The 25,600-nt window shown below is 47.3% G+C and overlaps 1 protein-coding gene across 2 annotated transcripts in view; it reads right to left on the reverse strand.

The window, feature by feature from the left end:
- The window catches only part of mgat3b (beta-1,4-mannosyl-glycoprotein 4-beta-N-acetylglucosaminyltransferase b), an 83,740-nt gene extending 59,835 nt beyond the window's left edge, over nt 1-23,905 (reverse strand). Inside the window, exon 1 of one of the 2 annotated variants that reach the window (XM_030092956.1) lies at nt 23,170-23,905. In XM_030092956.1, the coding sequence (XP_029948816.1) occupies nt 23,170-23,183 (14 nt within the window). In that variant the 5' untranslated portion in view covers nt 23,184-23,905. Of the gene's footprint in view, nt 1-12,196; nt 12,830-23,169 lie in introns of those variants that run through there. The other variant, XM_030092957.1, reaches the window with a different exon arrangement.
- Nucleotides 23,906-25,600: the final 1,695 nt, after the last annotated feature.

A 25,600-nucleotide genomic window follows, 5' to 3' on the forward strand; every position in this document is an offset into this window, starting at 1 on the left:
CGTCATTATTCGTCCTCATGCTGATGGGAGATCCTCATTGGTCCTTCATTCTGCTCCGTGCTCCACCGAGACAACAGGATCCTTGTGAGAGAAGCCAGTCGGAGCTGATAAATTAAAAATGCAGTATTTTATTTCTTTGTAGCGTGCACTGTGCCTCAGGAAAACCTTATAAGGTTGAAACGTCGGGCGATTGTGCACGCTCGGGGTTTTTTTTCGGGGGTTTATAAGTTTCGTTCTCCCTCGCGTTTTTTTTTTTTTTTTTTCCTTTTTTTACAGATAATTTGGATGGGTAAACAGATACAGATACAGATACAGATAGTGGTGTACTCGCTCATCCCTAACACTGAGTCATGGTTTAATACGGACACACCAACATGCAAACTCTGGCCAAACCTTTCTCAAATACGGAGAAATCAAAGTCCAACAGGAGAATAACTGCATGGTGTATTAGTGTATAGTCTCAACTTTGACCTTTGAATCTGGCAGGAAAATAAAAATCCTTGGCGGTTTGACTCAGTGAGGAAAAATGTTGAATGATAAAGACTAATCTGGTCCGGAAGTTTTTTTTTTTTTCTTTTTTAATCCATATTGGGGTCCTAATAAAAAAATCAGGCAGATAAAAGACTAGAAAGGATTTTACATTCAGTAAACAGGGAAGGGCTGATCCGAGAAAAGGAGTGAACAAAGTGGCTTTGAGTGTGATTAGATCATGAAAATTCAGTCCTGCAATGCTGCCTTTCAGTAATCCTGAACGAGAATGAAAGAATTAGTGAAAGAAACAAAGGAAAATCCAGCAGGACGGCTCTATCGGGGCAGAGCTGAGGCAGGGCTACCACTGAAAGCTATGAAATGAAATGGAGTGGATTGTGAGTGTGAATGAGGAGCGCTGCCCCGACGCACAAGGAGGCAAATTATGAGAGCGCACAGCTGAGGGCAAGTGGAAGGCATCATCATCAGCAGCAGCGAGACCGAACGAGTCGCAGCACAGAGCGAGGGAGAGCGAGAGAGAGAGAGAGCGAGCTCTTTACAACCCTACAAATGCCCAGAAGTGGGAACAGGGTGAAGTCAAGTGAGGAATATCAGCAGGAGTCCGCCGTGCCTCTGCGGCTCAGGGATGTTTACCACAAGTTCCAGACAGACTGCGAGGAGCGCAGCTCAACCCAGCCCTGCAGATAATCCTTAATGTGTCAGAGTCAACCTCTGCAAGCAGAAACATTTAGCAGGGACGGACAGAGACGTACCAAACTGTGGCCAGGAGGAACTACAGTCAGGAGGAAAACTCAGAAACACGGCAACTTCGGAATGGAGGCTTTGATATCACCAGTGGGGCAGCGTCCCCGCTGGGGAACTTAGACACAATCTGAGCAAAAAGCCTAGAGAGGGAAGAGTATTTTCTCCCATTGTCTAAGAGAAAGGTGCCATCCCAGACTCATGTACTGCTTTTACTGTGTGCACAACGTTAAAGCAACACCTGGGACCAAGTTCCTGACTCTCAAACTCTCAGGTCTTTGACATTTAATTTTCCCCAAAGTCAAAAGGAAAGCCAACAGTCAGTGTGGAGTTTGCATGTTAGTTGATCTATAAAGATCAGTATTAAAAAAAAAGCACCGACTGACAGACTCCCACTGATCCTCTTTGACCGTTGAGTATATCCTGCTCTTACTTTAGTCACTGTTCCCACAGCTTCTCGTCTTCTCATTGCCTGAAGTCAGCAAAGCACGTCAACAAACCTCATAACGGCAACGTGGCTGAGAGCGTATATCCACCTTCTATACGGCTTAATCCTGTGCAGGGTCACCGGATGTCGGCACAAATCCGGCTAACTATTAAACATCCTGGACAGGACACCGTCTGAACCCGCTCTGAAGATCTGGATGCGGGAGAACAGCTGTGGAATACAAAGCGCCGCCGCCGCCGCCGCCGAGGCTTCTCCTCCTGGCTGCAGCCTGCTGGTGGGCCGGAGTTTTGGGGACGCACGGCGAATAAACAGTGTAATCAAGTGGGAGGACATCCACTCAGATTCAACAAGGAGAACAGATGAACAAACCACACACACACCGACACACACATACATTGGCAGCATTATACACTGCATTAGGCTCTTTGTGGAAGGACCACAGCGGCGCAGGCGGCCTTAAAGAGGGGCTTTCCTGTGCATCCTGAGGTGAAGCAGAGCTTCTCCACTTTTTGTAGACAGCTGAGGCAGCTTATGTGTGTGTGTGTGTGTGTGTGAGTGTGTTTATTAAGCACTGGGCCACTTTCCCAGATGAGATCCTCTGCAGCGGGATAATCCTGATGAAAGTATCTTCCCTCCTCCTCCTCCTCTCACTCTCCATCCATCCATTCATCCTATACCACACTTGGCCTTGCTCTTCCTCTCCCACCTTTGTTCACGTCTCACCTCGCTCACGCTGACGGCGGCGGCGGCCCCCTCACTGCCGAACAAGTCACTCAGCAGTCAGGAAGAAAACTAATGCGATAACCGTGCGTCACTGACATTCTTACAAATTGCGTCCAGTGTCCACACTACTTCTTTTTTATGTCACATGAAATTAATCACAAGCCGTTCTCGGACTTTCTTCATCAATTTTCCTTTCTGCTTCGCGTCACCGATTTGTCCACACTTGCTTTTATCGTCTTCACTCACCCTCCTTCAGAGAGGACGTAATAACAGGTTAAAATGAAGAATCTCTGTCATAAACCCTCCTCTCCGCTCTGCACTGACACCAGATGCTTTGTGAATAAAAAAAAAACAAAACACTTTGTTCTAACAACATGCTGGATTTGACAAGTATGAGAAGTGTGTTTTCAACCACTGTGCTCAGAAACAGTGCAAGTATCGGCTGCTATTTTCAGGCGGCGAGTCATTCCGGGCTGCGCCGTGAGCCGCAGGATGTAATGAAGTACATGTGTGTCAGGAGTGAGCGCGCATCGACGACCTTCAAGGCAATCAGACGCGGATTCAAAACGACAACAATGGAAACAAACACAATGGGGGACTGGCTGCAATGTCACACTGACCTCCATTCTCCTGGTCGCCACAATAAATTCACTTAAGAGCGTCATGTGATTTGGCAGCAGAGCTCAATGTGAATAATTCTCAGGGTTCTTCTGGCACCAGCGTCCATTAAATTAAGAAGTATTAGATTAACAGCATGAAAACACGATTCGCTGCCAAGGCTGTCAGCACTCTCAGCGGCCGTCTGCAAATCAAGAGACATGAAAGTGTCAAGTATTTATATTAATCTATAACCATTTGTTGACAGTTCGATGAGAATGAGAGCCTGTTTGGACGTGAATGAGTTGGCTGGTCATGGTAAAGATGGCCAGGTTTTCAAAACGCCACTGAAAACACAACTTTTGGAAAACGGCTCGATTCGGTAGTTTTATAGTTGAGAGTCAATCCAGCTGTATCATCTGTCCACAGACCATGTCCAAAGTCCGTGTATTGTTAACGCGTATAGTGTATTGTTATAGTGTGTGGTTTATTACTGAAACAAACAACAGCACCAACTAGTGGCCCAACAAAAAAACTGCATCGTTTTCCAACCGTTGTTCCGTTTACACAAAACCAAAGATGGAAAAATGAAACATTTTCACTTGAAGCGTCACGTTAGCGAATGTTTCCTGAAACCTGCCTCACTTTTCCACACGTAGCAATAAAGTTATATTCCCTTTTTTCTATTTTTTAAAAAAATGTAACAGCTTTCAACCACACATTCACACACACACACACACACATACACACACACACACACACTCAAACCATAAAGTCTGGCTCCTCATTTCATCACTTCAACTTTCCCCTCTTAAGCATTTTGTTCTAGCAAACACAAACCATCTGGTACACCGCACACACGTACACACACATGCGCGCGCACACACACAGAATATCTGCATATTCATCTGTGCCCCGGGCGTGACTCGTGCTCCAGTCCCGCCTGGCACCAGACAAACGCAGCCCTACAAACTGCGGCGAGCGCCACATTCCAGGAACGTAGCCTCCATAAACACACACGCCGGGTCGAGCACAGGTCAGGACGGCTTCCTGCGGCCGGGGAGCCTCCCGAGGTGTCCGAGGCTGGAAGGTGACGCTGAGGCGACCCGGGCGGACGGGAGCAGAGAGAAAGTGGGGCGCTGAGAGAGAGAGAGGGAGAGAGAGAGAGAGAGAGAGGGGGAGAGCCAGAGCTGCATCCTCCAAGGGCAGACTACTTCTATTTTGGCCCGGTGGTAAACTGGGCCTGGCTGCCTGACAGGAGCACTACATAGTGACGGTGTGTGTGTGTGTGTGTGTGTGTGTGTGTGTGTGAGGAGGTGGTGGGGGTGTGAAGACACGGCGGGAGAAAGTGCCTAATTTAGAAAAGAGGAGCGCCCGGCGGAACAGCGCGAGTGCAGAGAGGAGACGGAGCAGACTCCCACGCCGCCGCCGCCGCCGCCGCCTTTGATGGTCGGTTCCCGTGTTTGACAAGAGGCAGCGGTGTGGGGAGCGCTCTTCATCCTCATCCTCATCCTCATCCAGACCCTCCAAGTAAAGCCCGACTACACTCGGTTTGACCCGCAGGAGCAGAAATCCATACTTAATCATCACAACAGCGGCCCCCTCCAGACCCAGGCTTCTCCAGTGTGTGTGTGTGTGTGTGTGTGTGTGTGTGTGTGTGTGTGTGTGTGTGTGTGTGAGCCTTCCGGGAGTCACTTAGTGCTGCAGGAGACACACAGCACGGTTTTTACATGGAGCGCGACGGATGCAAATTGAGGGAGGCGGAAGCGTCCAGCGTTTGTGAAGCGAGCCGCCTCGGTCACCTGCAGGATTGTTATGACGGCGTTTACAGTGTTTACACCTGCAGAAGCTCGCAGCTTTACAATCATGCAAATTGCTCGCAGGGGAACTGACAGTTAGGGGAGAGGGCGGTAAAGAAAACACAAGAGAACAAGAGAAGTCGCTGCGACGTGTCTCCGGCGGCTGCTACGTCTCAGAACAGCTGAGTCATGTAAGAACTGAGGGTGTCAAGCAGGTTTAGAACGGGTGTGATAAAAAGGTGAGAAGAAGAGAAAAAAAAATCAATCATCAACTCTAAAAAAAACTATCACACTGATTTTGACTGGAAAATAAGGTCGTCTGCTCCTCAATGTGAGGAAATGATGACTGTTTTTACAAAACAAATCCATTTTGATCGTGTGAGAAACGACGCTGTCGCCACAGAAGCTCAGAAAATCCTGCAGAACAACGAAAGCCTCCGTTCCAGAAAAGTTCAGCATCTACAAGGCAACATTTTGAAAACGATTTCCGTTTACGCTGAAACAACAGGAATGTTCCTGCTTAGGTGGCGCTGCTGCTTGTTTCTGTAATGAACATCCATTAAAAAATAACAGATGAAAGCTGCCAAACAGAAGGAGGCGGAGGTCTGAATACTTTAAAAAAAAGAAAAAGTAAGACCCTTCTGACACCTGTTACATTATGAATGCATTAAATAACTTGCTCAGAGGCACGGAAATGTGGCTGCGGCTTCACACACCAGCCTGCAGAGAGATAGGAGTGTCACTGCAGTTCAGAGGACTCACAAGACTTTTTTATCTGGCAGGTGAGCCAAACGCACAAACACTTTCCGACCCACTAATGACGGCTTTCAACCATCAACCAGAGGAGAAACACACAGGGGCTGGAGCCCATTGCTTCCCCTTTAAGTCAACACAGGATTTGCAGCGTGTGTGTGTGTGTGTGTGTGGAGGGGTGATCGTGTTGCAGAGTGTGTGTTCGCTCTGGCGGGAGAGTGAGCAGTCAGGCGGGAATTCAAACACACCGCGTGAAATAAGTGTCAAATGAAGGAGAGAGACGCACGTCTCCCTCTCTCCAGGAATAGTCTGAGCACGGCCCGCGGCCCAGCAGTGTGCTGCCTCGTGTGTGTGTGAGTGTGAGTGTGTGTGTGTGAGTGTGTGTGTGTGCTTCAACAGATGCAGGATCAGAGGTCTAGCACAGCTTAATTCTCCCTGCAGCAGCAGCAGCAGCAGCAGCAGCAGCAGCAGCAGGCCACGCTCGGCTGTACGTAACCTGTTGTTGGTGTCTGGACTTCCTGGAGCCTGGGACGACCCCGCATGCACAGTGGAGATTTCTCTCACTCTCACACACACACACTCACACAGCACCACTAACGATGCACGTGCAGCTCGGCTCTGCGGTGTGATTCAAGTCAAACAGAAGGGACGAGGTGCAGGCGAGCGGGACGTGAAAGTGCTGGGAAGCAGATTGTTTTCCAGTTTTTCTTTTTCCCATGTTGCAGCATGTCTCGCTCGCTCTCTCCGCTGAGCTGTGTCTTGTAATTGCTTTACTTCCCACTAGGGTTTTCCCGCATCTGTCTGAGCGGTGAGGAACCCATTCATCTCTTTGTTCTGTGGATTACCTCTCAAATAAAGAATACCACTCAGGAAGTAGCACTTTCACTTCTGTTCTGCTTCCTTTTTACCAGAATCTATGTTTACCTAAAAAGGACACATATTTCTCTAGCATGTTTGGATTAAAAGGCACACTGTGTCAGAAATGCATCTACAAAATGTGAAAATTGTGCCACAGCTAGCAGTCCTGCAGTACCTGTTTGTACCACAGCGATGAGGCAGCGAGTCGTCTGGCGAGGAAAGACGTGTTGATGTGGGTCAATCAGCGGAGTTCAGAGCCACACAGCAGAGAAACCCGGCAGTCCGACACCGGCAGACCAGAGAAAAGCTGGACAGCAGCAGGTTCAGGGCTGCTGGACCAACACATTCCTGCTGCTCCGCTCGGAGTTACAGGATATCAAGACCCTGGAAGCTCAACAACTCTCCCTGCATGCATTGAAGTGACACTGCTTCAATCTGAGGTGTTGAACGTGGTCATATTTTTTATTTGAACTCCTCTGAGTTACAAACTGAGTAGGAGATCTCACCCACTCCAATGAAGACGGATTATTTAGCTCATAAGAACCTCTCCTGGATTCAGCCATTAAGTTTTAACACACCTTGTCTACATATTTTTTAATCAAAGATGTGACGCAGTTCTGAGTTCCAGGTTTCTAAAAGGCGAAATCTAAAATGAGTATCGAGAAAATTCCTTTCTAGCAAAAAAAAAACCCACTGCTATTTGTTATCAAAGTCTTCACACACATCAATAAACAACCATCCAATGACAGAGACGACAAGCTGAACACTTCAGTAAAGAGAAGATCCGAAGTTGCGTAAGCAGTTGGTACGTAAGTCGTAAATATGTGAAGTGTGGTTAAAAGGTACTTGTGTGTTTTCTGGCCTGAAGAAACTATTGCATTGAGCTTATTTACAATCAGCCCAGCCTCTCCGGTAAGAAGTACCTTCTTCAGTTTGAATTGGACGGCTCTGCCGGTGCGCAGCAGTGCTGGCCGCCGCTGTTCACACGCTGCAGGATATCAGATGTCCGCCTCCGTCCGCTTGCAGCAACAAGCCTGGTCCGTGGTCGCTTCCTGCCGACGTCCTCGCTTTCCAGAAAGCCTGGGAGGTCGACGCTTTCCTCGAAGACCAAACATTTTCAGACATTCTTGATCTGACTGCAGGCCGGAAGCTGAGGTTACGAGACGTTCGCCCGCCGGCTGATTCGGGGGTCCGGCGTTCCAGGGTTCCAGGCGCGCTAAACAGGGCGCCGTGGAAAAGGAAGACGCTGCCGGCGGCCGCGTACCCGGATCACCTCTGGCAACACGAGCCGGCGGCCCCGCTGCCTGCCAGCACGGCCATTTGTTCTAATCCTGCAGCTCCCGTCGCGGCCAGCGAAGAGAGCAGCGGCGAACGAGAGAGCCGACGGAGGAGGGGGACATTCTGCCCATCCGTCAAAGAGGCAGAGCGGTGGAAGAGCTGCACAGAGTCTGGAGGGCAAATTTTACCACAATGTGATCAAAGTTTTGAAAGTTTCAGTGATCAAGACACCCCGACTTTCCTGTCCGAGACGAAGGACGCGCTGCGTCCAACAGCAGACATGGGATGAGCGATGCATCCCATCTTATCCTCTTAAAACAAGCCTTCAGTGTTTTGGAAAGAACGCAGAGGAAGAGAGAGAAACGATAACTTCCAGCTGGACGACCAACCCGAACTGCTCTCATCAGATACACTTTTGCACTTTCTGTTCCGGGACAGATCGAATAAAGATACAACAGACCGTCCGTCCAGCGTATTCCAGACCCAGAGGGCAGCGGGGCTGCAATCCGCCCTCTCGTTATCTTTAAGCACGATTTACCAAATAGAACTCTGATAAATGTAGAGACGGTAATCTAACTGTAACAGCAAATAATCACTTCTGCAGAAGCATTCTCTAACAACAGTGAAACGAAGGCGGCGCCACCTGTGGTCAACCAAAACAACAGGCCTGGATCCTCTTTTCCTCAGTGAACGTTCGGGAACGACGTTCTGCAACAAGCACAACCAGGATCTGAACATCTGATCATCTCTCCAATAGTTTTACTCAAAGAATCAATATTCTGCAACTTTCCAGTTAAACAAGAAAAGAACGCGCTGCCAGAATTCCCTCAAAATCATTTTTAAAATATCAGCATTTCTCCAGAGTGTGTTTTTTTCACCTTAGAACTTTAACTAATGAGTAAAACTATCTTAATCCCCATTTACAAGACATTTTCAAACTTCCATGTTCTCCCATTGTTAATGTTTGTAACGTATTGTTCTCTGTATGGTTTCAATACTAAATCAACCAATGGCGTCTATTAATAGCCTAGCATGATAGCTACATCATTTTCACTTCAAGTGCTGTAACTGTGGTGAAGCGTATGTCCCAGCTCCAACATTCAAAATGAAAGCTCGTCTGCATGGAGGAGACTGTGGAAGCCGGACGTCGAGGCTGATTCTGCTTCGGGTTGCGTCTCAAAGTGCTAATAACAATAATAAGATCAGGACTTTCAGTTTGAGTGCAAGCAGAGCAGCAACCCAGCCAGCAGCTGGAGACAGAAGAGCTCCTCTGAAAGGTTTCCCTTCAGAATCAGTACGTTTTGGGATTTTCTTCTTGAAAGAAAAACCTGTTTTCTGAATGTGATGAAAAAAATGAATTCTAAAAGACACTCGAATGTGGCTGAAGACGGATGTTTCAGCTGTGGGGCTCAGGTGGACGTCCCGAGCTCGTGAGCTGTTTTTATGCGGATGATGATGAATTATCAATCCACTGTCCAGCTTTCCTCGGTCTCAGACTCGCTGTCAGGACCAGCCGGCTGCTCAACATGAATCAGAACTACGCCGTCAGCACTGAGCAGTAATCAGTGAAAATGGTTTCACCAGCAAAACTAATCCGCCAGGGCCGTGCAGGTCGCTCTCGAAATCATTAAAACCTTCGACCTGTGCTGATGGTATGAAGTGACGGTACTGGGCACGGGGCCGTCGCAGGTTCAGGTCCGAACACCAACTCCTCAAAGGGGAGAGCGAGTCCAGCAGCTCGCTACACGGTGGCGTAGCGGTTAGCTCTCTCAGCAAACATCAAGAAGACCTCAGATCAACCACAAGCCCAACTGCGTGGAGTCTGCATGTTCTCTCTGTGCATGCTGTGTTGTCAGTGCTCCAGATTCACACTCCGACTAACGACAGTGTCTCTGTGCGCCGCTCGCCACGGTCTGACGACGGCAGCTCCACGTCACACACGGACTTCAAGATGCAGTTTCATGTCAAAACCTTGACAGAATCAAAAATTGGAGGAATGGCATTTCATAAATGTCATCCATAACAATCGCACATGCGCCCCCCACCCCCACCCCCACCGAGCCTCCGCACAGTCCCATTATTTCCCTGCTGCCTGTGAATCTTTCTCTGGAAAGCTGCTTTCATCCAGACGCGACGGCACTGAGCACGCTCGCCGGCGATGCCTTGCTTCACACGCTCACACCTGGGAGCTGTCAGGTATTACAGCCTGCTACTGTTGCACCACTGAGCAGCGCTAATGGAGTTACTGCTGATTAATTGCAACGCTCAAGGGCAACATGTCAGGGGAGAGCGGCGGCGGAGGAGGCCGGATGCGACCCACCGCGCTGAAGCCTCCACCTGCTCCTCCGCGGCCGGCGGGCCACCGGTCCAGCCGCCCCGTCCTTCATTTGCACAAAAATTGCGCCGAACCGCCTTCTGGGGATCGGCTTACTCAACCCCTCGCGCTGCTGCAACCCCCGCCGGAGCCCGGGATCAATACCAGGCCCTCTGGCGCTCGCCAGGAGAGCCGGAGCCCGCTCTCCTGGGAAATTAGAAATGGATTCTGCGGCTAGAAGTGGTAGTGGAGGGGTTTTTCTTTTTTTTTTTGGTTTGTTTCAATTTGATGAGACATCAGATGAAAATAGTCCTTGTCAGAGAGGCCTGCGGCCAGCGCATGCAGAAGACAGCCACCCGCAGGAGGGTGATTCAGACGTGAAGTGGTGCGTGGTGCGTCGCTTCTCCAGAGCAGGGACCAGACTCAACACCACCTATCGGTAAAAACGCGCCCAGCGTGGCAGCAAGAGGCGGGACTGAATCACAGCTTATGATACAGATCAGGCCAGGAAACAAAACTAGAATCCATCCGTACACTCCTGCAAAGTCAGGCTGTGAAGACACAAACTGAAAAGGCTTCGGAAATTCAGGCGTTCCAGTTTCTTTGGAACTTTAAATCTATTGAGGCTGGAATTTGGGGATTGAACCTGGAACACTAACTGATTAGGCTCACGTCTACTAGTGCATGTGCAGAAGAAGTATTGACCACGGTGTTCATGCGCTGTGGCCGTGTTTCAGAAAAGTTTTCCTCCATGTGCATGGAGACGGAGACTGAGCCATCAACACGTTAACACTCACTCACACTCCATATTAGTGTAAACGAGGCCCCAGAACCAAGATTCTTTTAAACCTTAATGTGCAAATATGGATTCAGTGTTTTCATTTAACTTATTCTGAACTTTTTTCAACGACTCGTACATACTGAAAGATGTTTTTGGGGGCGTGAAAGTCGCTCCTGGAGACACACACATTGTTTCCTACGACGCAGCGTGACCAGCTGGAGGTGTGTATTGTTTTCTCAAGGAAGTAGCCTCAGTCCCAGTTATAAACTGTTACCTCCACGACACCAGGAACCCAGCGTGCTTCTGGATTTGAGTGAAATCTCTCTTCATCTTCAGGCCAAAAGCAACATCGGCTTAGTTAATTCCACAGACTCAAAAAAAGAGTGTTTACGTGGAACAAACAACATTCAACCCCATTTCCTGTCTTTCCTTCGCGCTCGGGTTTATATTAGTTTAATTGTCCTATAGATGCATGATGCTGATTGCAGAGGGGAACTGCCTCTAACCTTTTGATCGAGGAGCAAATCATTCAGCATCATTCTGCTTTTGGAACCAACCTACTTGGTTTGCATTTATATTTTTGAAATATTCTACAAAACATTCAGCGTTTGCGGGACAGTTGAGAGAATGTAAGGGAAACAAACAAACGACAGCAGAAGTATCGTTGACGGTAACACAGATCTGCTGTAAGTGTTGCGCCTGCAACTTCCTGTTTTCAGCCAATCCACCCCGATCTGAACCAAACCGTGTCAGAGTTTGTTTAGAAGCAGCTCCAGAGCCCGTTGCGTCTGAAAGGGTCTCGCTCTGCTTGACTGTCGTGCGCCTGGTCCAGATGGCGTCTCACACACACACGCAAAAATAGAACGCAGAAACTGAGCAGCCGCAACCAAGTTCACCAAAAAAAACCAGCCGGTGTGAATCCAGATGAGGTACGGGTGCAGGGCAGAAGTCTCCGGGGAAGCAACAGAGGCGGACTGAAGGCCAATCAGAGCTGCCACAGCTTTTACATGTTATTTACATCTTTCTTTCTTTTTTTTTTTTTTTTGGTGCTTTCATGTCTTTTTGTGACATTGTGCAAATAAAACGACGGCAGCCCCCCCAACATGATCCTGCTGGGTCCACACACTCCAAAACCAAGTACTGACACACAAAACTTCCCTCGTGAGAGCCCATCCATCCATCCATCCTCCCATTCTGAGGAGCAACTGTACCAGCATCAGCAGCGCTCTCTCACACACACACACACACACACACACACACACACACACACACACACACACACACACACACACACACACACAGACAGCAGGTTTAGTGTCAGAAGCAATGGCAGGTCGGCTCCCCCCCCCCCCCCCCCCCCCCCCCCCCCCCGTCATCCCCATCAAGAGGCAGGAGGACGGAGCGCAGCGTCTTACCCATCCGTGCCTGCGTCGGATGCCTTTCAGAGGTTCATGGTGGACTGCAGCCCTGCCGATCCGAGTCTGCTGTCTGCGTCTTGCTGCAGGAGCCGCTATGCCATCGCATTGGTGATGCTGGAGACTCAGGGGGGGCCGTGCGGAGGAAGAGGAGGGGTTCTCTCTCTCTCTCGGTCTCTCTGCCTCGGCCGGTTACTCCACAGTCATCTCGCCCCTCGGTTCGCCCTCCTCTCCGGTTCTGTCCGGGGGATCGGATGCGCCGATGATCGTCCCGGGTAGGACCCGACCGGAGGAAGGGGAGGAGGAGGAGGAAGAGGAGGAGGAGGAGGAGGAGATCCTGTCGGCGGTGATGGCTCAGCCTCCTCTCTCGTGTTGATACTACGACTCGAAAAGATGCGCAAAAACAGGACGGCGTCCAAAAATCCAAAACATAAAGGATGGAGATGAAGAGATGAGAAGAGACGCGGGGGGCGGCGGTGTGTGTGTGTGTGTGAGAGAGAGAGAGAGAGAGTGTGTGTGTGTGTAGAGGGAGGATGATCGCCGTTGTCTGTCGTCCTATCCGTCGTGTTTACGAGCCGCTGTCGCTCCTCTCCCTCCTTCTCTCTCTCTCTGTGATGCGTCGGCCTTTCCGTCCTCCGCGCTGCGCTCTTGCGCGCGCCGTGACGCCTTTTCCGCTCGCGGGACAAAAAAAAAAAGAAAAAAAAAAAAGAAGCGCCCCCTCCTCTTTCTCTGTAATCGCCTCGCTTTTTACGTCTTCTTCATCATCTTTCGCCCTCGCTATCAGAGCAGGAGGCGGAGGAGGAGGAGACGATGCGTAAAGGAGGAGCCGCGCATGGGGGGAGCTCCTCCTCCGTTCCGCTGCTGATCGGCGGCGCGAGGAGGGACAGAGGGAAGCGGAGGGAGGGTCGAAGGGAGCGAGCACGAGGGGAAGGTGCAGGCCGCCACCTCTCAGGACCGCGGACTCTCCGTGTTTCAGGTCTATCCGCAGCTGTACGGTTCCTCTCTCTCTGCATGCAGCGGGGAAGTGCAGCACGTGAAGTGGCTGCAGTGCAGACAGCGGCCTGCAGGCGGCGCCAGAGAGGCAGCAAGGTGCACGGGTAGCGGTGTGCGATGGAGAACCGTTCAGCCCAGACAGGGTGCACCAGGGATCCGCAGCCTTCATGACCAGGAGAGATGTTTTTCTGGGTAAAAGCTGCAAGTGAATCTGAATCCGGATCAGTCCCGGGCCCGAGTCCTCCTGAGCAGGGCCGGAGTGGGTCTCACTTTCAGACCTCAAACCGGCCCACTTTAGATCCCAACCTACTGAAATCATGTCATTCATCTACAATAGCAATGTTCTGTAAAGCCTTTTCTAAAACATTTCAAATTCATTGCAAGTAAGGGCTGCTTTACAAGGCAAATTTATTTCAAAACAAGCGCATCAACATCATATACTACTCATCTTTTTTTAAATCATTTCAGAATTTATATTTCCAATACATGCTAACAGATGTCCAAACCTTAAAAATTGAAATAAAACATAAAATATTTGATTTAGGAAAAAAAAAAAATAAAGACAATAAAGAGAATGTGCTTTCTCATAACACTTTCATCTGGGTTTCAAAGAAAAGTGGCCAACCCTGAAACATGAATAAGCACCTGAGCCTTTACTGGCCTCTGCCACTTTGTTCATGAGAAGACTATTGTCCAAAGACGAAGGATCTCATTCTCAGTGCTCACGAACACAGTCACCTCAGGTTTTTCTGGGTCAAAGGGCTCCCGAGTCTGTTTCTAATGATTTCTGCTGATGAGGAACTTCTCTCACAGGATACTTGTGTGCTGGACAGTGTTACTAGCAGCTTGTGGGCCAGTTCAGTCACACCAGTGAGCGGAAACAGAGAGAATGAAGGTGAGCACAATGCCGTTACTTTCATCCTTTTTGGTTTTCAACAGTGGGCTTTGTGTATTTATTACTATCTTACTTTTAAAGCCTCAAAAACTCAACACATCAGGTTATTACAGTGCGTCGTTCATTAAACAAACCTCAGCAGTGAGTCTCAGTCGGGTGTGGTTGACCAAGAAACTGTAACATGAGCGTCCTGAGGCCGCTGAGGGGCGGAGCCTATTCTTCAACCAGCATCCGGTACCGATCAGTAAACAGGGCTGTGCTGACCAGTCCAGGGTTCACCGGGGGTTGAGCTCAGGTCGTCTCATCCTATTGTTGGCCGCTGTTGTTTCTGGCTTCAGTTAAAAATGTTGTGGAAACGGGGTTTACAGGTCCGGCCTTCACAATGGAGCGGCGAACTGAACGTCAGCAGCGGGAATATCCTCCATCAGCCTCGACCCCACTCTGGATGAAGCATGTAGAAGCTGGACTGACGGAGTGGGAAGTCACTGGCCGACTTTAGAGATCATGAAACAAAAAAGCTGTGATCATTGAAAAATTGTAATTCCCTCAGTTTACGCAAGTTGAATTATCATGAAGCAGAGGCAGAGGGGTTTTTGGACAACCACAGATGAAATCGACCAAATGTGTCAGATGAACAGAGTAACCTCACAGTATGAAGAGATCAGCAAGGTTTACATATTTTAAACAATCCTTGTAGATTCTTCTTATGAAAAGATTGGACTGCAGAAACCTCTGATGGTAAGTCCGCCAGGCGATCTCAGGAGGATTCTGTAGTAATTATTTAGAGAGCTCCAACACTCAGAAATCTCTTAGCAGTTGTTTTTGTGCCATTTCACAAATCAGTAGTCAATGGAAACAGCATTTATAACATTTTCCTCCTTATTAAGTCACCCTGGAATCACTGTAATTAGGCCTAATCTTGTTGTGTTGTCCTCCTGACAGATGTAAGTGTACAACACACAGCGCTTCAATATTTACCCGTTAAGGATCAGGCTTTAATGCATGATTTAATTTCCCTCGGTTCTGACATTTATTCATCTATATTTCATGTGAAAGCTGAAGTCATACGACGCCCGAACGGCCTGCAGCTCCGGTGAAACACAACACAGCCCATTAAAATGTGTTTCTGAATGTTGAGAAATGGATCTATAAAATCAGAAGAAGAAAATCAGAAATGCAGTAACTTTTATAAAATTAGTACCGGTAAACATCAACATCAGCTAACTGCATGTCTTGAAGTGGCTTCACTGTATTCGGTCCCGGTTTAAAATGCCGCTACATGTTATGTTAATGCATGTCTGCTTGTTTTAAAGCCTGAATGTTTCTGTGCAAGTAAATGAGAATTACTGCACGGCTGAAAGTGCGTGAAGGTTTGTCTAATCGGTGTAAACGCAATGAGCACCGTAATGACTTCAGTTGACTCATTCTGCATCAATGTGACGCTGCCAGTGGCTAAAGAAAAGAAATCTCATGCAATGGCTACTCAGTGGCTGTAGAAAAAAAATGTAGAAAGTCGAGAAAACGTCAAGGATAAACAGCCAATCATGTTAAAATAACCTGCAGTAATAAGCTCTGGAGTAATCTCCCACGCGTCGCTTTTCCCCGACAACCATTGAAGGAAGCAGTGAAGGGTGGGAATGATCAGCAGAGGGCAGACTGACCAGACAACACCCACTGTAACCCCGCCTCAACTCTGCATGACTTAATCCTCCACCATAACCAGCATGCACGGCTGCCAACGCCACTCCTTTGTTTTGTCACTGGAGCGAGCGTGAAGGAAACATTTAGTCTGAAACCTGTTTAACTTCATGTTGACCAATGAAAACTGATTTTTATCTTCATTCATAACGCACTTTTCATCTTACAAAAACAACACAAAGAGCGTTACAATTTTACAACAAAAACTCAAGATGTAATGAAATAAAACAGCTACACTTTCACCAAAATTGCGCACGTGCTCACAGACACACACACACACACTCTAGTCACATACATTGGGAGACACGGCATGGCACTGAGCATTATGGGAAACACCACGAATTGGGCCGTCCACTAAGTCATGGGCCAAGACCGGTCAAGACTGTCATTTAACATCTTTAAAAGGGCCGCCTGGGTACAGTGGTTCACTCTAAAACCAGACTGATGTCCTTATAAAATGTTATTTCTGATTAAAAAGTCATTGATTTGGTTAAAAACCAGTCTTTCTAAAACTTCAATTAAAAGCAGTAAGCTGTATACTGGTCTGTAGTTATTAAGAACGTCGGGATCCACATTGCTCTTCTTCAGAAGGGGCTTCACCACCGCTGCTTTAAAGACACCAGCCTGAGGAGAGCATTTCATGATATTCAAAAACTGTTCCTCAAAGAATCCATAAAAAGATTTTAAAAGCGATGTGGGAATGGGATCTAAAAGGCAGGTTGCTGGTTTTACTGGGGAGAAAACTCGACCAAGAGTCCTTCATTAAGCAGGTGAAAACTGGACTGTGCAGCTTAACAATCTGACTTTTGCTTTTCTTCACACCACTAATGATTACGACCAGGCACTGGAGAGGTCCCCACCCACTTGCTTTATGATTTCCAGGCACGAGGAAGGTCTTTCACCAGGAACAATGTCCAAGTCTGAAACCACTGGTTTTCCTTTTAATCATCCTGTCAACACACAAAGAGGCTCTGAGCTGTCGAAAGTGATGCAGAATCAGAACGAGTCTACCTGGTGACACATCGTCAAAACTCTGGCATGAACCCAAAAAACATCATGGACACACGGTTTAGAACCACTGACCTACATCCATCCCGGCAATCATCAGCCAGACCAAAGGCAGCGCTCAGACTGGTGGTTCGACTTGTTGGCCTCGTGCCCATTCTGGCATTTTCAACACTACGTCACGAGACGTGCTGGAGAGCTGTTCCAAAACAACATTCTGCATTCTGAGCTAAATGCAACAGAGTGCACGCTGAGAACACTGTGAACATTTTATCAGTCCTTTGACGCACAGGTGCAGAGACTCTCTCAGTATCTGGCCTGTAGAAAAAGCTGTAGGAAACGTTAATAAATGGAAAACATTCTCCACTCCTGTGGTGGAACTTTTCAATAATGATGCGACTCGGTCTCCATGTAAACAGGGGAAACCACAACTCCTCTGAATCAGTACATGTTTACAGTGTATTGCTCTCCGCGCACGTGTGTGTGGTGTTGTCACAAAAACTACCCACAGCGCCAACTCGTGGCCTGGCATGCTAACGACATCCTTTTCAGTGTTTCTGTCGTTTCTTCAGAAAAGGACTGACAGACTGCTGCTTTGCAAAGGTTTTCTGAAACGAAACTGTGAAAAACAAAGCATTTTCACTTGAAATGGGGCTTAATAAACTTTTTTTTTCATCCTGATTACACATTTTTGTCATGTGCAACTGGGGCTGCCAGCGTCGACGCCTTAACGCGATAAGATCAATGCAATCCATAATATGTTAATTTTTTTTAAATTGGAAAACCGACTTCAGGTTTTTGTCTTCCCAGCATGCAACATTTCACCATTTTCACTTGAGATTGTTAAAAAAAAAAAAAAAGAAAAAGTTGAAAAATGCCAGTGGGAATAACGCACACAAACGAACGTCTGAGAGGACTGAGCGCTCCATCCTGCAACGCCGAGGACAAAATGTGTCTGTCAAGCCTGACAGCAGAGCGGCCCACAGATCAGCTCCCTCTTTACAAGCTGCTGCTGCTGCTGGTGGCAGATGAAGGTAGTGGCTCAGGGAAGGGGCAGAGGGGCAATCTCTCACCGGCGACCTGTGATTCTGAGGCCTTTAAAAAATGATGACGGTGCTCAACCCGACAGCAAAGAGGGCAGTGGAGCACAGAGGGGCAGCTCCAACTGCCTCTCGCTTTCTAAAAAGCTCTTCATACGTCTCTCTCAAACTGGAACAGTGACTGTAATGCGAGGGACTGGAAGACGTCTTGGTCTCGAGATTGACTCCGTCTCGGCCCCTTCGAGCAGATTAGGTAAGATCCAACAAAAATGTTCAGGACGATGCAGAAAACCATAAAATTAAAGTGTTCAAAAATCTTTTCCCACCAAGTCTAGATGTTCCCAACATATTCCAACTGAATGAACTCCAGAGGTCAAAGGTGAAGGTCTACAACCATGGGGAGGATTTTGGAAAACTTTAAACCTGAAGCGTGTGTCAGGTTGATGGTAAACACACCAGATCCAGAAGTGAAATAAGTGAAGGTTGTCATTTTCCACCTCTGGTCTGGACCCGTTCGTGCCTCGCCGCCTCAGATTCATGGATTCTGGGAAGGTTTCCAGCCGCTGACAGGCGGCGAAGACGAATGTTCCTCCGCTGTGGAGTTTGCTATAATTTGTGCAGTTTTGATGCTGTAGCTGTAACAGCTCCAGGTCATTTGTTTCACAACACGGCCTCTGCGTCTCGCCCTCACTCACTCTGCAGAAGCTCTTTCTCATGTTTCCCCCCCCCAACGCCGCTCGCGGTGTCGCCGCCATCGCTCCGTTTTCTGACCGTCAGTGAGCTACACGTCAGATGATTTGGTTTTCTTCTGTCTAATCTGTGAGCGAACCCGCCGCAGGGCTGGCATCAGGCTCCAGCCGGGCTCGTGGGTCTAAGCCTCACAGCGGGATTCAACCGTTCACTCAAGTGAACAAGAAGTCCAGGTGCTCATTATTTGGCAGCTCAGCCTCTGACCGCCGACTACTTCCTAATGAGCGTCGCAAAGTTGGCGGCGGCGCAGCTAGTTAGTTTTCCAGGAAATCCCGCCGAACGGCGTTGCCTCCCGGAGAGCAGCATGCTCCCACGTCAGCCCGAGATCTTCAACCTCAAAGCCGGCGTTTGTTCTCCCTCTGAGCAAATCAGCAGCCGACAGCAGGCTGCGTGAAGACGCTCGCGCTGTCTCACGCTGCTTCTGCCTTTAATCAAATATTGATATTAGCCTGTCTGCACCAGCCACAGTGGCAGTGACAGGGGTTTTTTTTTTCTTTTCTGGAAGCCTCACAATGGGAGACAGTGGCATAAAGCGTGGTTATAAAATCTGTTTGGGTCGTAAGTGGAGCAAAAAATAATAAAATAAAAAAATCTAATCTGGAACGTGGTTTGAAGTTAAAAGAACAAAAGCGCTGCCTCCAGGTGTTAGTGTGCTGTCACGGTTGGAGCTACGCTGCTGTGAAATTCAGGAAAAGCTGTTTGCACTGTGCAATTAACACTGGAAAAAGAGACTGATCACAAGGGGAAAAGAAATTAACATATTAACAAAAAAGTAGCAACCTACATTGTAGACGATGCAAACCATCTTGGATGATATGAAATTATTCAAGTAGAAAATATGTGATTCGTGATCAGTAGAAACAGGTGAGCTTTAATCGGGTTTCTGGGATTCTCTCCTCGTTTCAGCCTGTTAAAAACTTATTCCTCTGATTAAAGCTGTGAACGCTTCATTTGAAAAGAAACAACTAGTTTTACTGGAAAGCGAGTGTCCATAATTTTCAAAATATTTTTTGATTATATATATTAAATAAAAATTATTGGTTGGCTTTAAAATGATAGAAAACAAAACAAAAAAAACAGATGTTGAAAGAAACATGCATTTCATTTAAAAGATGGATTTTTCCAGTTCCCAACATTTGTGAAGCGAAGCAGCCTGTTGACTTGGGGTCGTCTTTCCCCCTTATGTTGCTTCTGAGTGCATAGAAACAAAGTTTGTCACCATTCTGTCTGTCTCCTGTGACAGGATTATTTCAGATATCAGACTGACAGTAAAATCTTAATATAGAGTTCAGTCCTGATCCCGATCCTCCAACCGAAAAGACTCTGGTTCAATACAGTGGCTTGGCTTCATGTGGAACAAATTTATAATCCAAACATCGATGAAAGAGGCGAAAAACTGATAAAATAAGTATTTGCATAATTTAAGTATTTGCATAGTATAAGTATTTCTGCCGGTAATGAAGGCAGAAGACGAACTGAAGGCTCCATCTGATCATTTGAGGCTCAGATCTAAACATTTCGAACACACGACGGTCCCATCGATCCGCCCCGTTCTCCTCTACGCCCAAATACAGCCCCTCTGTCTGCACCCTGTCAGGGTTTTCGGCTTGAACATGTTTGTTTCTTATGCTCCTGGTGAGTTTGTCTGTCTGGCGGTCTGATGAGTGGAAAGCCGTCAGAAGGTTTTGTGTCGGGAAACGAGTTGAAACAAGTCACCTCCACACGGACACTTGCAGGACTTGAATGAAATGTTGTTAATGTGCTGATGAGTGATAAGCACACACACACACACAGGGAGGCTTCGGAGAACCCACGCCCCGCTGGGACGCAACTATTTTTCCAGCATGACTGGATCCAGCAGCATATTAAGGCCATGTTGGCCACACTGTTTCAGCTCATTGGTGCAGAAGCCTCCAAAACAACTCAATGGAGCATTTCTAGGCTGCGAAGTGAAATTAAAATTTCACTTCAACTAAAAATCAATGTGTTATTTAACAACTGGAAATGGAATGAGTGGATTTATTTCTTGGGAAACTAGTAGAAATACAACAAAACAAACTTTGAAAGCCGGAAGAACAAGAGAAAAGAACCGTGTCAGAGCAAAAATGAATTCTCACAGAAGAAGCTGAAAGCTCTTTGGTTCAAAAAAATTCAAACTGAAAACAATACGAAAAGCGCACTTTTATCCAAACAAGTGAAATGTGAGAAACGTCGGGTTCCTGCACACACTGATCTCACATGGAGTGGAGCACACACTTCGTGCCATGAGACCAGAGACGCGGCGGAGAATGAAACATCCTCAGATAAAACTCCTCAGCAGGAGAGCGAAATGTGAAACGGGAGACGGATTGAGACACAAGCTTTAAAGTCAGGTGAGGCGAAGAAAGAGAGCACGACTGAGACGTCACAGGTGAATCTGCTGAACAAACACTGAAGCAGCTTCAGTTTTACTGACACTGTTCACACTTTCCTGCCTGAAGTTTGGCTTTTTATATTTGCCCAGTAATTCGTGCGACACAGGGAGACAGCAGTCAGAATCCACAGGACTTCAAGGACGTTTCATGTAATATTTTTAAATACTACATGAAGTGTTAAAGGTGCTGTAGGCAGGATTCCGCATCTGCGCCATCTTGCTTAGGGTTACCTAAGCAAGATGGCGATTTGACCCATCTAAGATGATGATTTGAAACCCAGCACAGCCAATCCGGTCCTGTTTTCTCTGACATCACGCCCTTTTGCAAGTTAAGCCCCTCCCACAAGAACGTGCGACGAACGCCCCTCGACCAATCACGGTTAGAGCCTCATGGGCTCTTCTGATTGGTCAAAGATACCTGGAGCTGTGAGATTCCTTTTCAGCTCAGAACAGACAGATGGAAACGCTGCGCCCTCGTGGTAGTGCTATTATGCTACACTCCTAAAGGATTATCAAGGGATACTCTAATATTTAATCCAAAGAAAACACAGAAAAATTAGCACTGACTAGCAAAATCCTGCCTACAGCACCTTTAATGCAAGACATCAATTAAAAAAAATAAATAAATAAACCTTCAGAGACCAATTTTGTAAACTTCTGTTACATATTTTAATAGCATGGTAAATTATACAGTGAAGTCCAAATGGTTTCCGTGGTCATAAACGGGATTAGTTTTCTGGAGGCTGATATTAGAAAGTTAAACAATCTGAACTCGGACATGTTTTGCAGAATGATGTTCTACTGAGGCCCTTCTCAGCTGAAAATGTTTTGGGTGTCCGTTTACACAACAACGGTGCCCGGAGCCACTGTAAAGGCAGCTTTTTGAAAACGGCTCCCATGATGGAAGTTTGTGAAACACTCTGACTCCATCTCCATGAAAACTAGTAAACACAACTTTCTGAAAACGCTCCAACTCCCTAACAGTGTCAAAGGTGAAAACACAACTTTTTGAAAACACTCCGGCTCTGTTTCCGTGTGAACGGGGAAAACGTAGCTTTTCTGAAACACTGCACCACGGCATGTGCAGCAGAGCAGCGAATAATTCTTCTGCACACATACGAGTTGATGAACAATAACATTTCCCTCCTCAAGCTCCGCCGTTCCCTCTGACCTTATCTCCTGTGACCCAGCAATAAAAGACACACGTGAAGCGAACAGATAAGCAGTGAAGTTTGAGCTTCATGCAGCTGAAAGACTTTATGGCGGATATGAATATCCTGTGAGAAGTAACTGAACAGTGCTCTTCTTTATTATGGATATTTCTAAATAAACCTGTTGAGGTCTAAATCAAATGTAAAACGACAAATAGCCTTTCTGACGATCAGAAGTCGTTCTTAATCACACCCATTGTTATGAATTACGATAATCCTTCATGATGAAACTGCCGATTTCCTGAATCCTGCAGTAATTTTATTTTTCCAGTTTCTGCTTTTGGTGTCTTTGATCTTTCGAAAGTTAACAAACTTGATCGTCTGAAGCAAAGAAAACAAGGTGTTGTGGAGGATGTGGATGACAAAACGAGGTGGGGCGGGTCATTCATTAACCTCGAAGCTTTTAGGACTGTGGAACAAAGACACACGCAGATTGTAACTCCACACTGAAAGCCTCAGAGCCTGCCGTGAGGTAAAGGTGCAACAACGCCGGAGTCTCTGTTAATTAACATCTAAATATTGCAGGTGTAATTTGAAGTCCTGAATTCATTCATATTTTTTCCTTAATGTTTTTTTAATAATCAAGTTTGTCTGTAAATCCATATTTCAAGTCACTTTTAACATTTCATGTTTTTCTTCTCACTGTTTTATGACTGTGATATTGTTATGCTTTCACCACAGTATATTAAAGGAGATTTTCTGTGGCTTTTTTGCAGAATATGAATCTCTATTATGATTTTATACAGAATATTAAAATGTACTGTTTGCCAGAATTGATTGTGCAGAAACAGAAAATTACATAATACAAGTATAAAACCCTCAGAGACATTAAACTCGCAGCAACACCTAAAAAAACCCACAGAGACAGGATTTCTGTCAGAAGCAGAACAGAAAAACTTTGTGTCACGCCTTCACCCGGCATGTTGCGGCAAACGGCCACAGTGAAGTAACAGTGGAGGAGTTTTTACCTGATGAACCTCATGTTGGGAGCGTTTCCAGCCAGACGAACAGTGGCGGCCTGCCGGGTCCCGTCCTGAAGCGACTGCAGCCAGCAGCGAGGGCGAGGCCAATCAGGCGAGCGCACTGCACTTCAGGGCTTCCCAGGTGATAACCTCCAGGAAATAGCACATCCCTTCTGCTGCGTTCTTACAGAAGGCATATCTGCAGCACCGCTGAATTGATAATCAGGGTGATGAGAGGAGGCGGCGCTCCCCCTGGTCATCTCTTCCACTCGGACTCTGCAGGTTCAAAAATCCACTTGGCGTCGATGAAGTTGCTGAAGCCGGTTGGCATGGCGGTGGCGCACACACGCCTCGGGTTACAGGGCAGCGAGGGCTGCTGCTGGAGGATTACCCGGCGCTGCATCTGATAGCGCAGCTCCACGATGCCATCTGATGGACTGCTGGGAACAAAACGCCTCTCAGGTGAGCGGCGGGAGGAGAGGAGGGCTGCGTTCTCGCAGTATTACAAACCACAACTTCCTCCTTTAAGCCGCTCTGTGAGCGACGCGCTGTGCAGCTCTTTCCCTCCATGCCTGGAACAAGCCTCAGCATTGTTTCTGACTGACTGACGTTCAGTCATCTGAAATGAACAAGACATTCATCTGCATTTAAATGAACTCTGATGTACAGGGACTTTCCTGATGTCTGCAGGCATTCTAACTATGAACAACTTATTTCCTGTTCAGGACATGAGTGACACTGTTGTGGGCGAGTTTGTTTACACTGTAACTCGAAGTGAAGTCATTCTTTAATTCTGTGGCAAAACACGGTCAGTGAATCGCATTCACTATTTTAAAATCACCTTTAAATAAAGAAGAACACTGTTCAGTCACTTCTCCCCAGGACATTCATATCCGCCATCAGCCATAAAGTCTTTCAGCTGCATGAAGCTCAAACTTCGCTGCTTATCTGGTCTGTAAGCGTTTTGTCTTTTATTGTGGGTCAAAGGAGATTAGGTCAGAGGGAACGGCGGAGCTCAGGAACCTCAGGAACTCTGTTTCCATAGACTGTGAGCAGCATTAATCCAGACGAAGACCCTGTTTACACAACGCGTCATTTTGCTTCAGAAAACTGCAGACGGCTGAAAAACACCTTTGACCTGACGACACCGCTTCAGTCCTGCTCCATCAGAAGGAGCCGCGTCTTTGATTCCTCCACGTTTTCTGCTGAGCGGGCCGCTTCCTATCAGGCTCCAGCAACAGGAACTTCCTTTCATCTCCTTTTCCTTTCTCGCTCCATCATGTGTTGCTCGTCCCTTTCCCCCCTTCATTCACCGAGAGAAAAGAAAGAAAACCTGGCGCGAGGCGTCCTGAAGCTCCATGGGAATAAAGAGTTAAAATAAAGAGTTAAATCAGCGTAATGCTGCAGTGACCCTGTTTTCCATGACAACGTTTTATCAGACCCGGACTGAGAGTCCCTCTCATCCACATCATGGTGTTTTCTTTTTTTGTTTTTAATCTTGGCGAGCCACTCCAGCCTGCCTCCCAGCATGCAGCAGTGATTTAGTAGTTTTGGCACAGCGTGAGGCACACAAACGAATAAATCATGAGAGTTAAAGGCAGGAGATGAAAGTCAAGACGTATCGCGGAACGGATCAGCTGTACTTGATCATTAGCGTTCCCAGCCTCGGTGGCCCCGTTCCACCCTGTGAGTGGCGTTAATAGAACGCCATTAAAGATTGAAGTCATGCTGCCGCATCACTGATGAGTCACTGTGGCTTTAACAGTCTTTTTCTCTGTAGTCTCCAAGAGCTCCGGCAGCCGGAGTGGAATTCAACGTTTCATCTTTAACGCTTCTCCTCTGAAGTCGGACGGAGACTTAACGCTGCTCACTACACCGCCATGTGGCGCCGAGAGGAATCACACGCCTGGATTGACGACGTTCGGCTCAGAAACTCCCAACGCAGAGCTTAAATAAACCTGTGTGATTGAGGTTAAAGTCAATCACCCAGCTGTTGTCAATCTGAACTGAACGGTGTGTAGTTTGAGACCGGTTGGTCCTGTTGGGGGACATTAGCACCAAACTCTGAACTTGACTCAAACCAAGATGTATCTTTACCCACATCTGGTTAATATCACCGACGTTTCTACTCCGCTGCAGCGATATCACCTCTGACAAAGTCATTTAATGTTTGGAAAGGCAATAAGCAGATAGATGGAGGACACCAGATGAATCCAGGGTTAGGGTCCGTCTAAACTGACAGAAACCATTTATGTCCACGCCGTGTTTTGACATATGGTGCATCTTCATGGGCTTCCAGCGGCTGAAAACGCCACCAAAATTAAGCCCACGTGCATTTAGAACGACTTGACGTTGCAGCTCCATCCCAGGATCTGCACCGCAGCGACTCTCCAGCCTCCGTTTTCTTTCCGCCTTCTCAAATAAACGCCAGAGAGAG

Source organism: Salarias fasciatus, chromosome 6 (assembly GCF_902148845.1).
Source record: "Salarias fasciatus chromosome 6, fSalaFa1.1, whole genome shotgun sequence".
NCBI lineage: Eukaryota > Metazoa > Chordata > Actinopteri > Blenniiformes > Blenniidae > Salarias > Salarias fasciatus.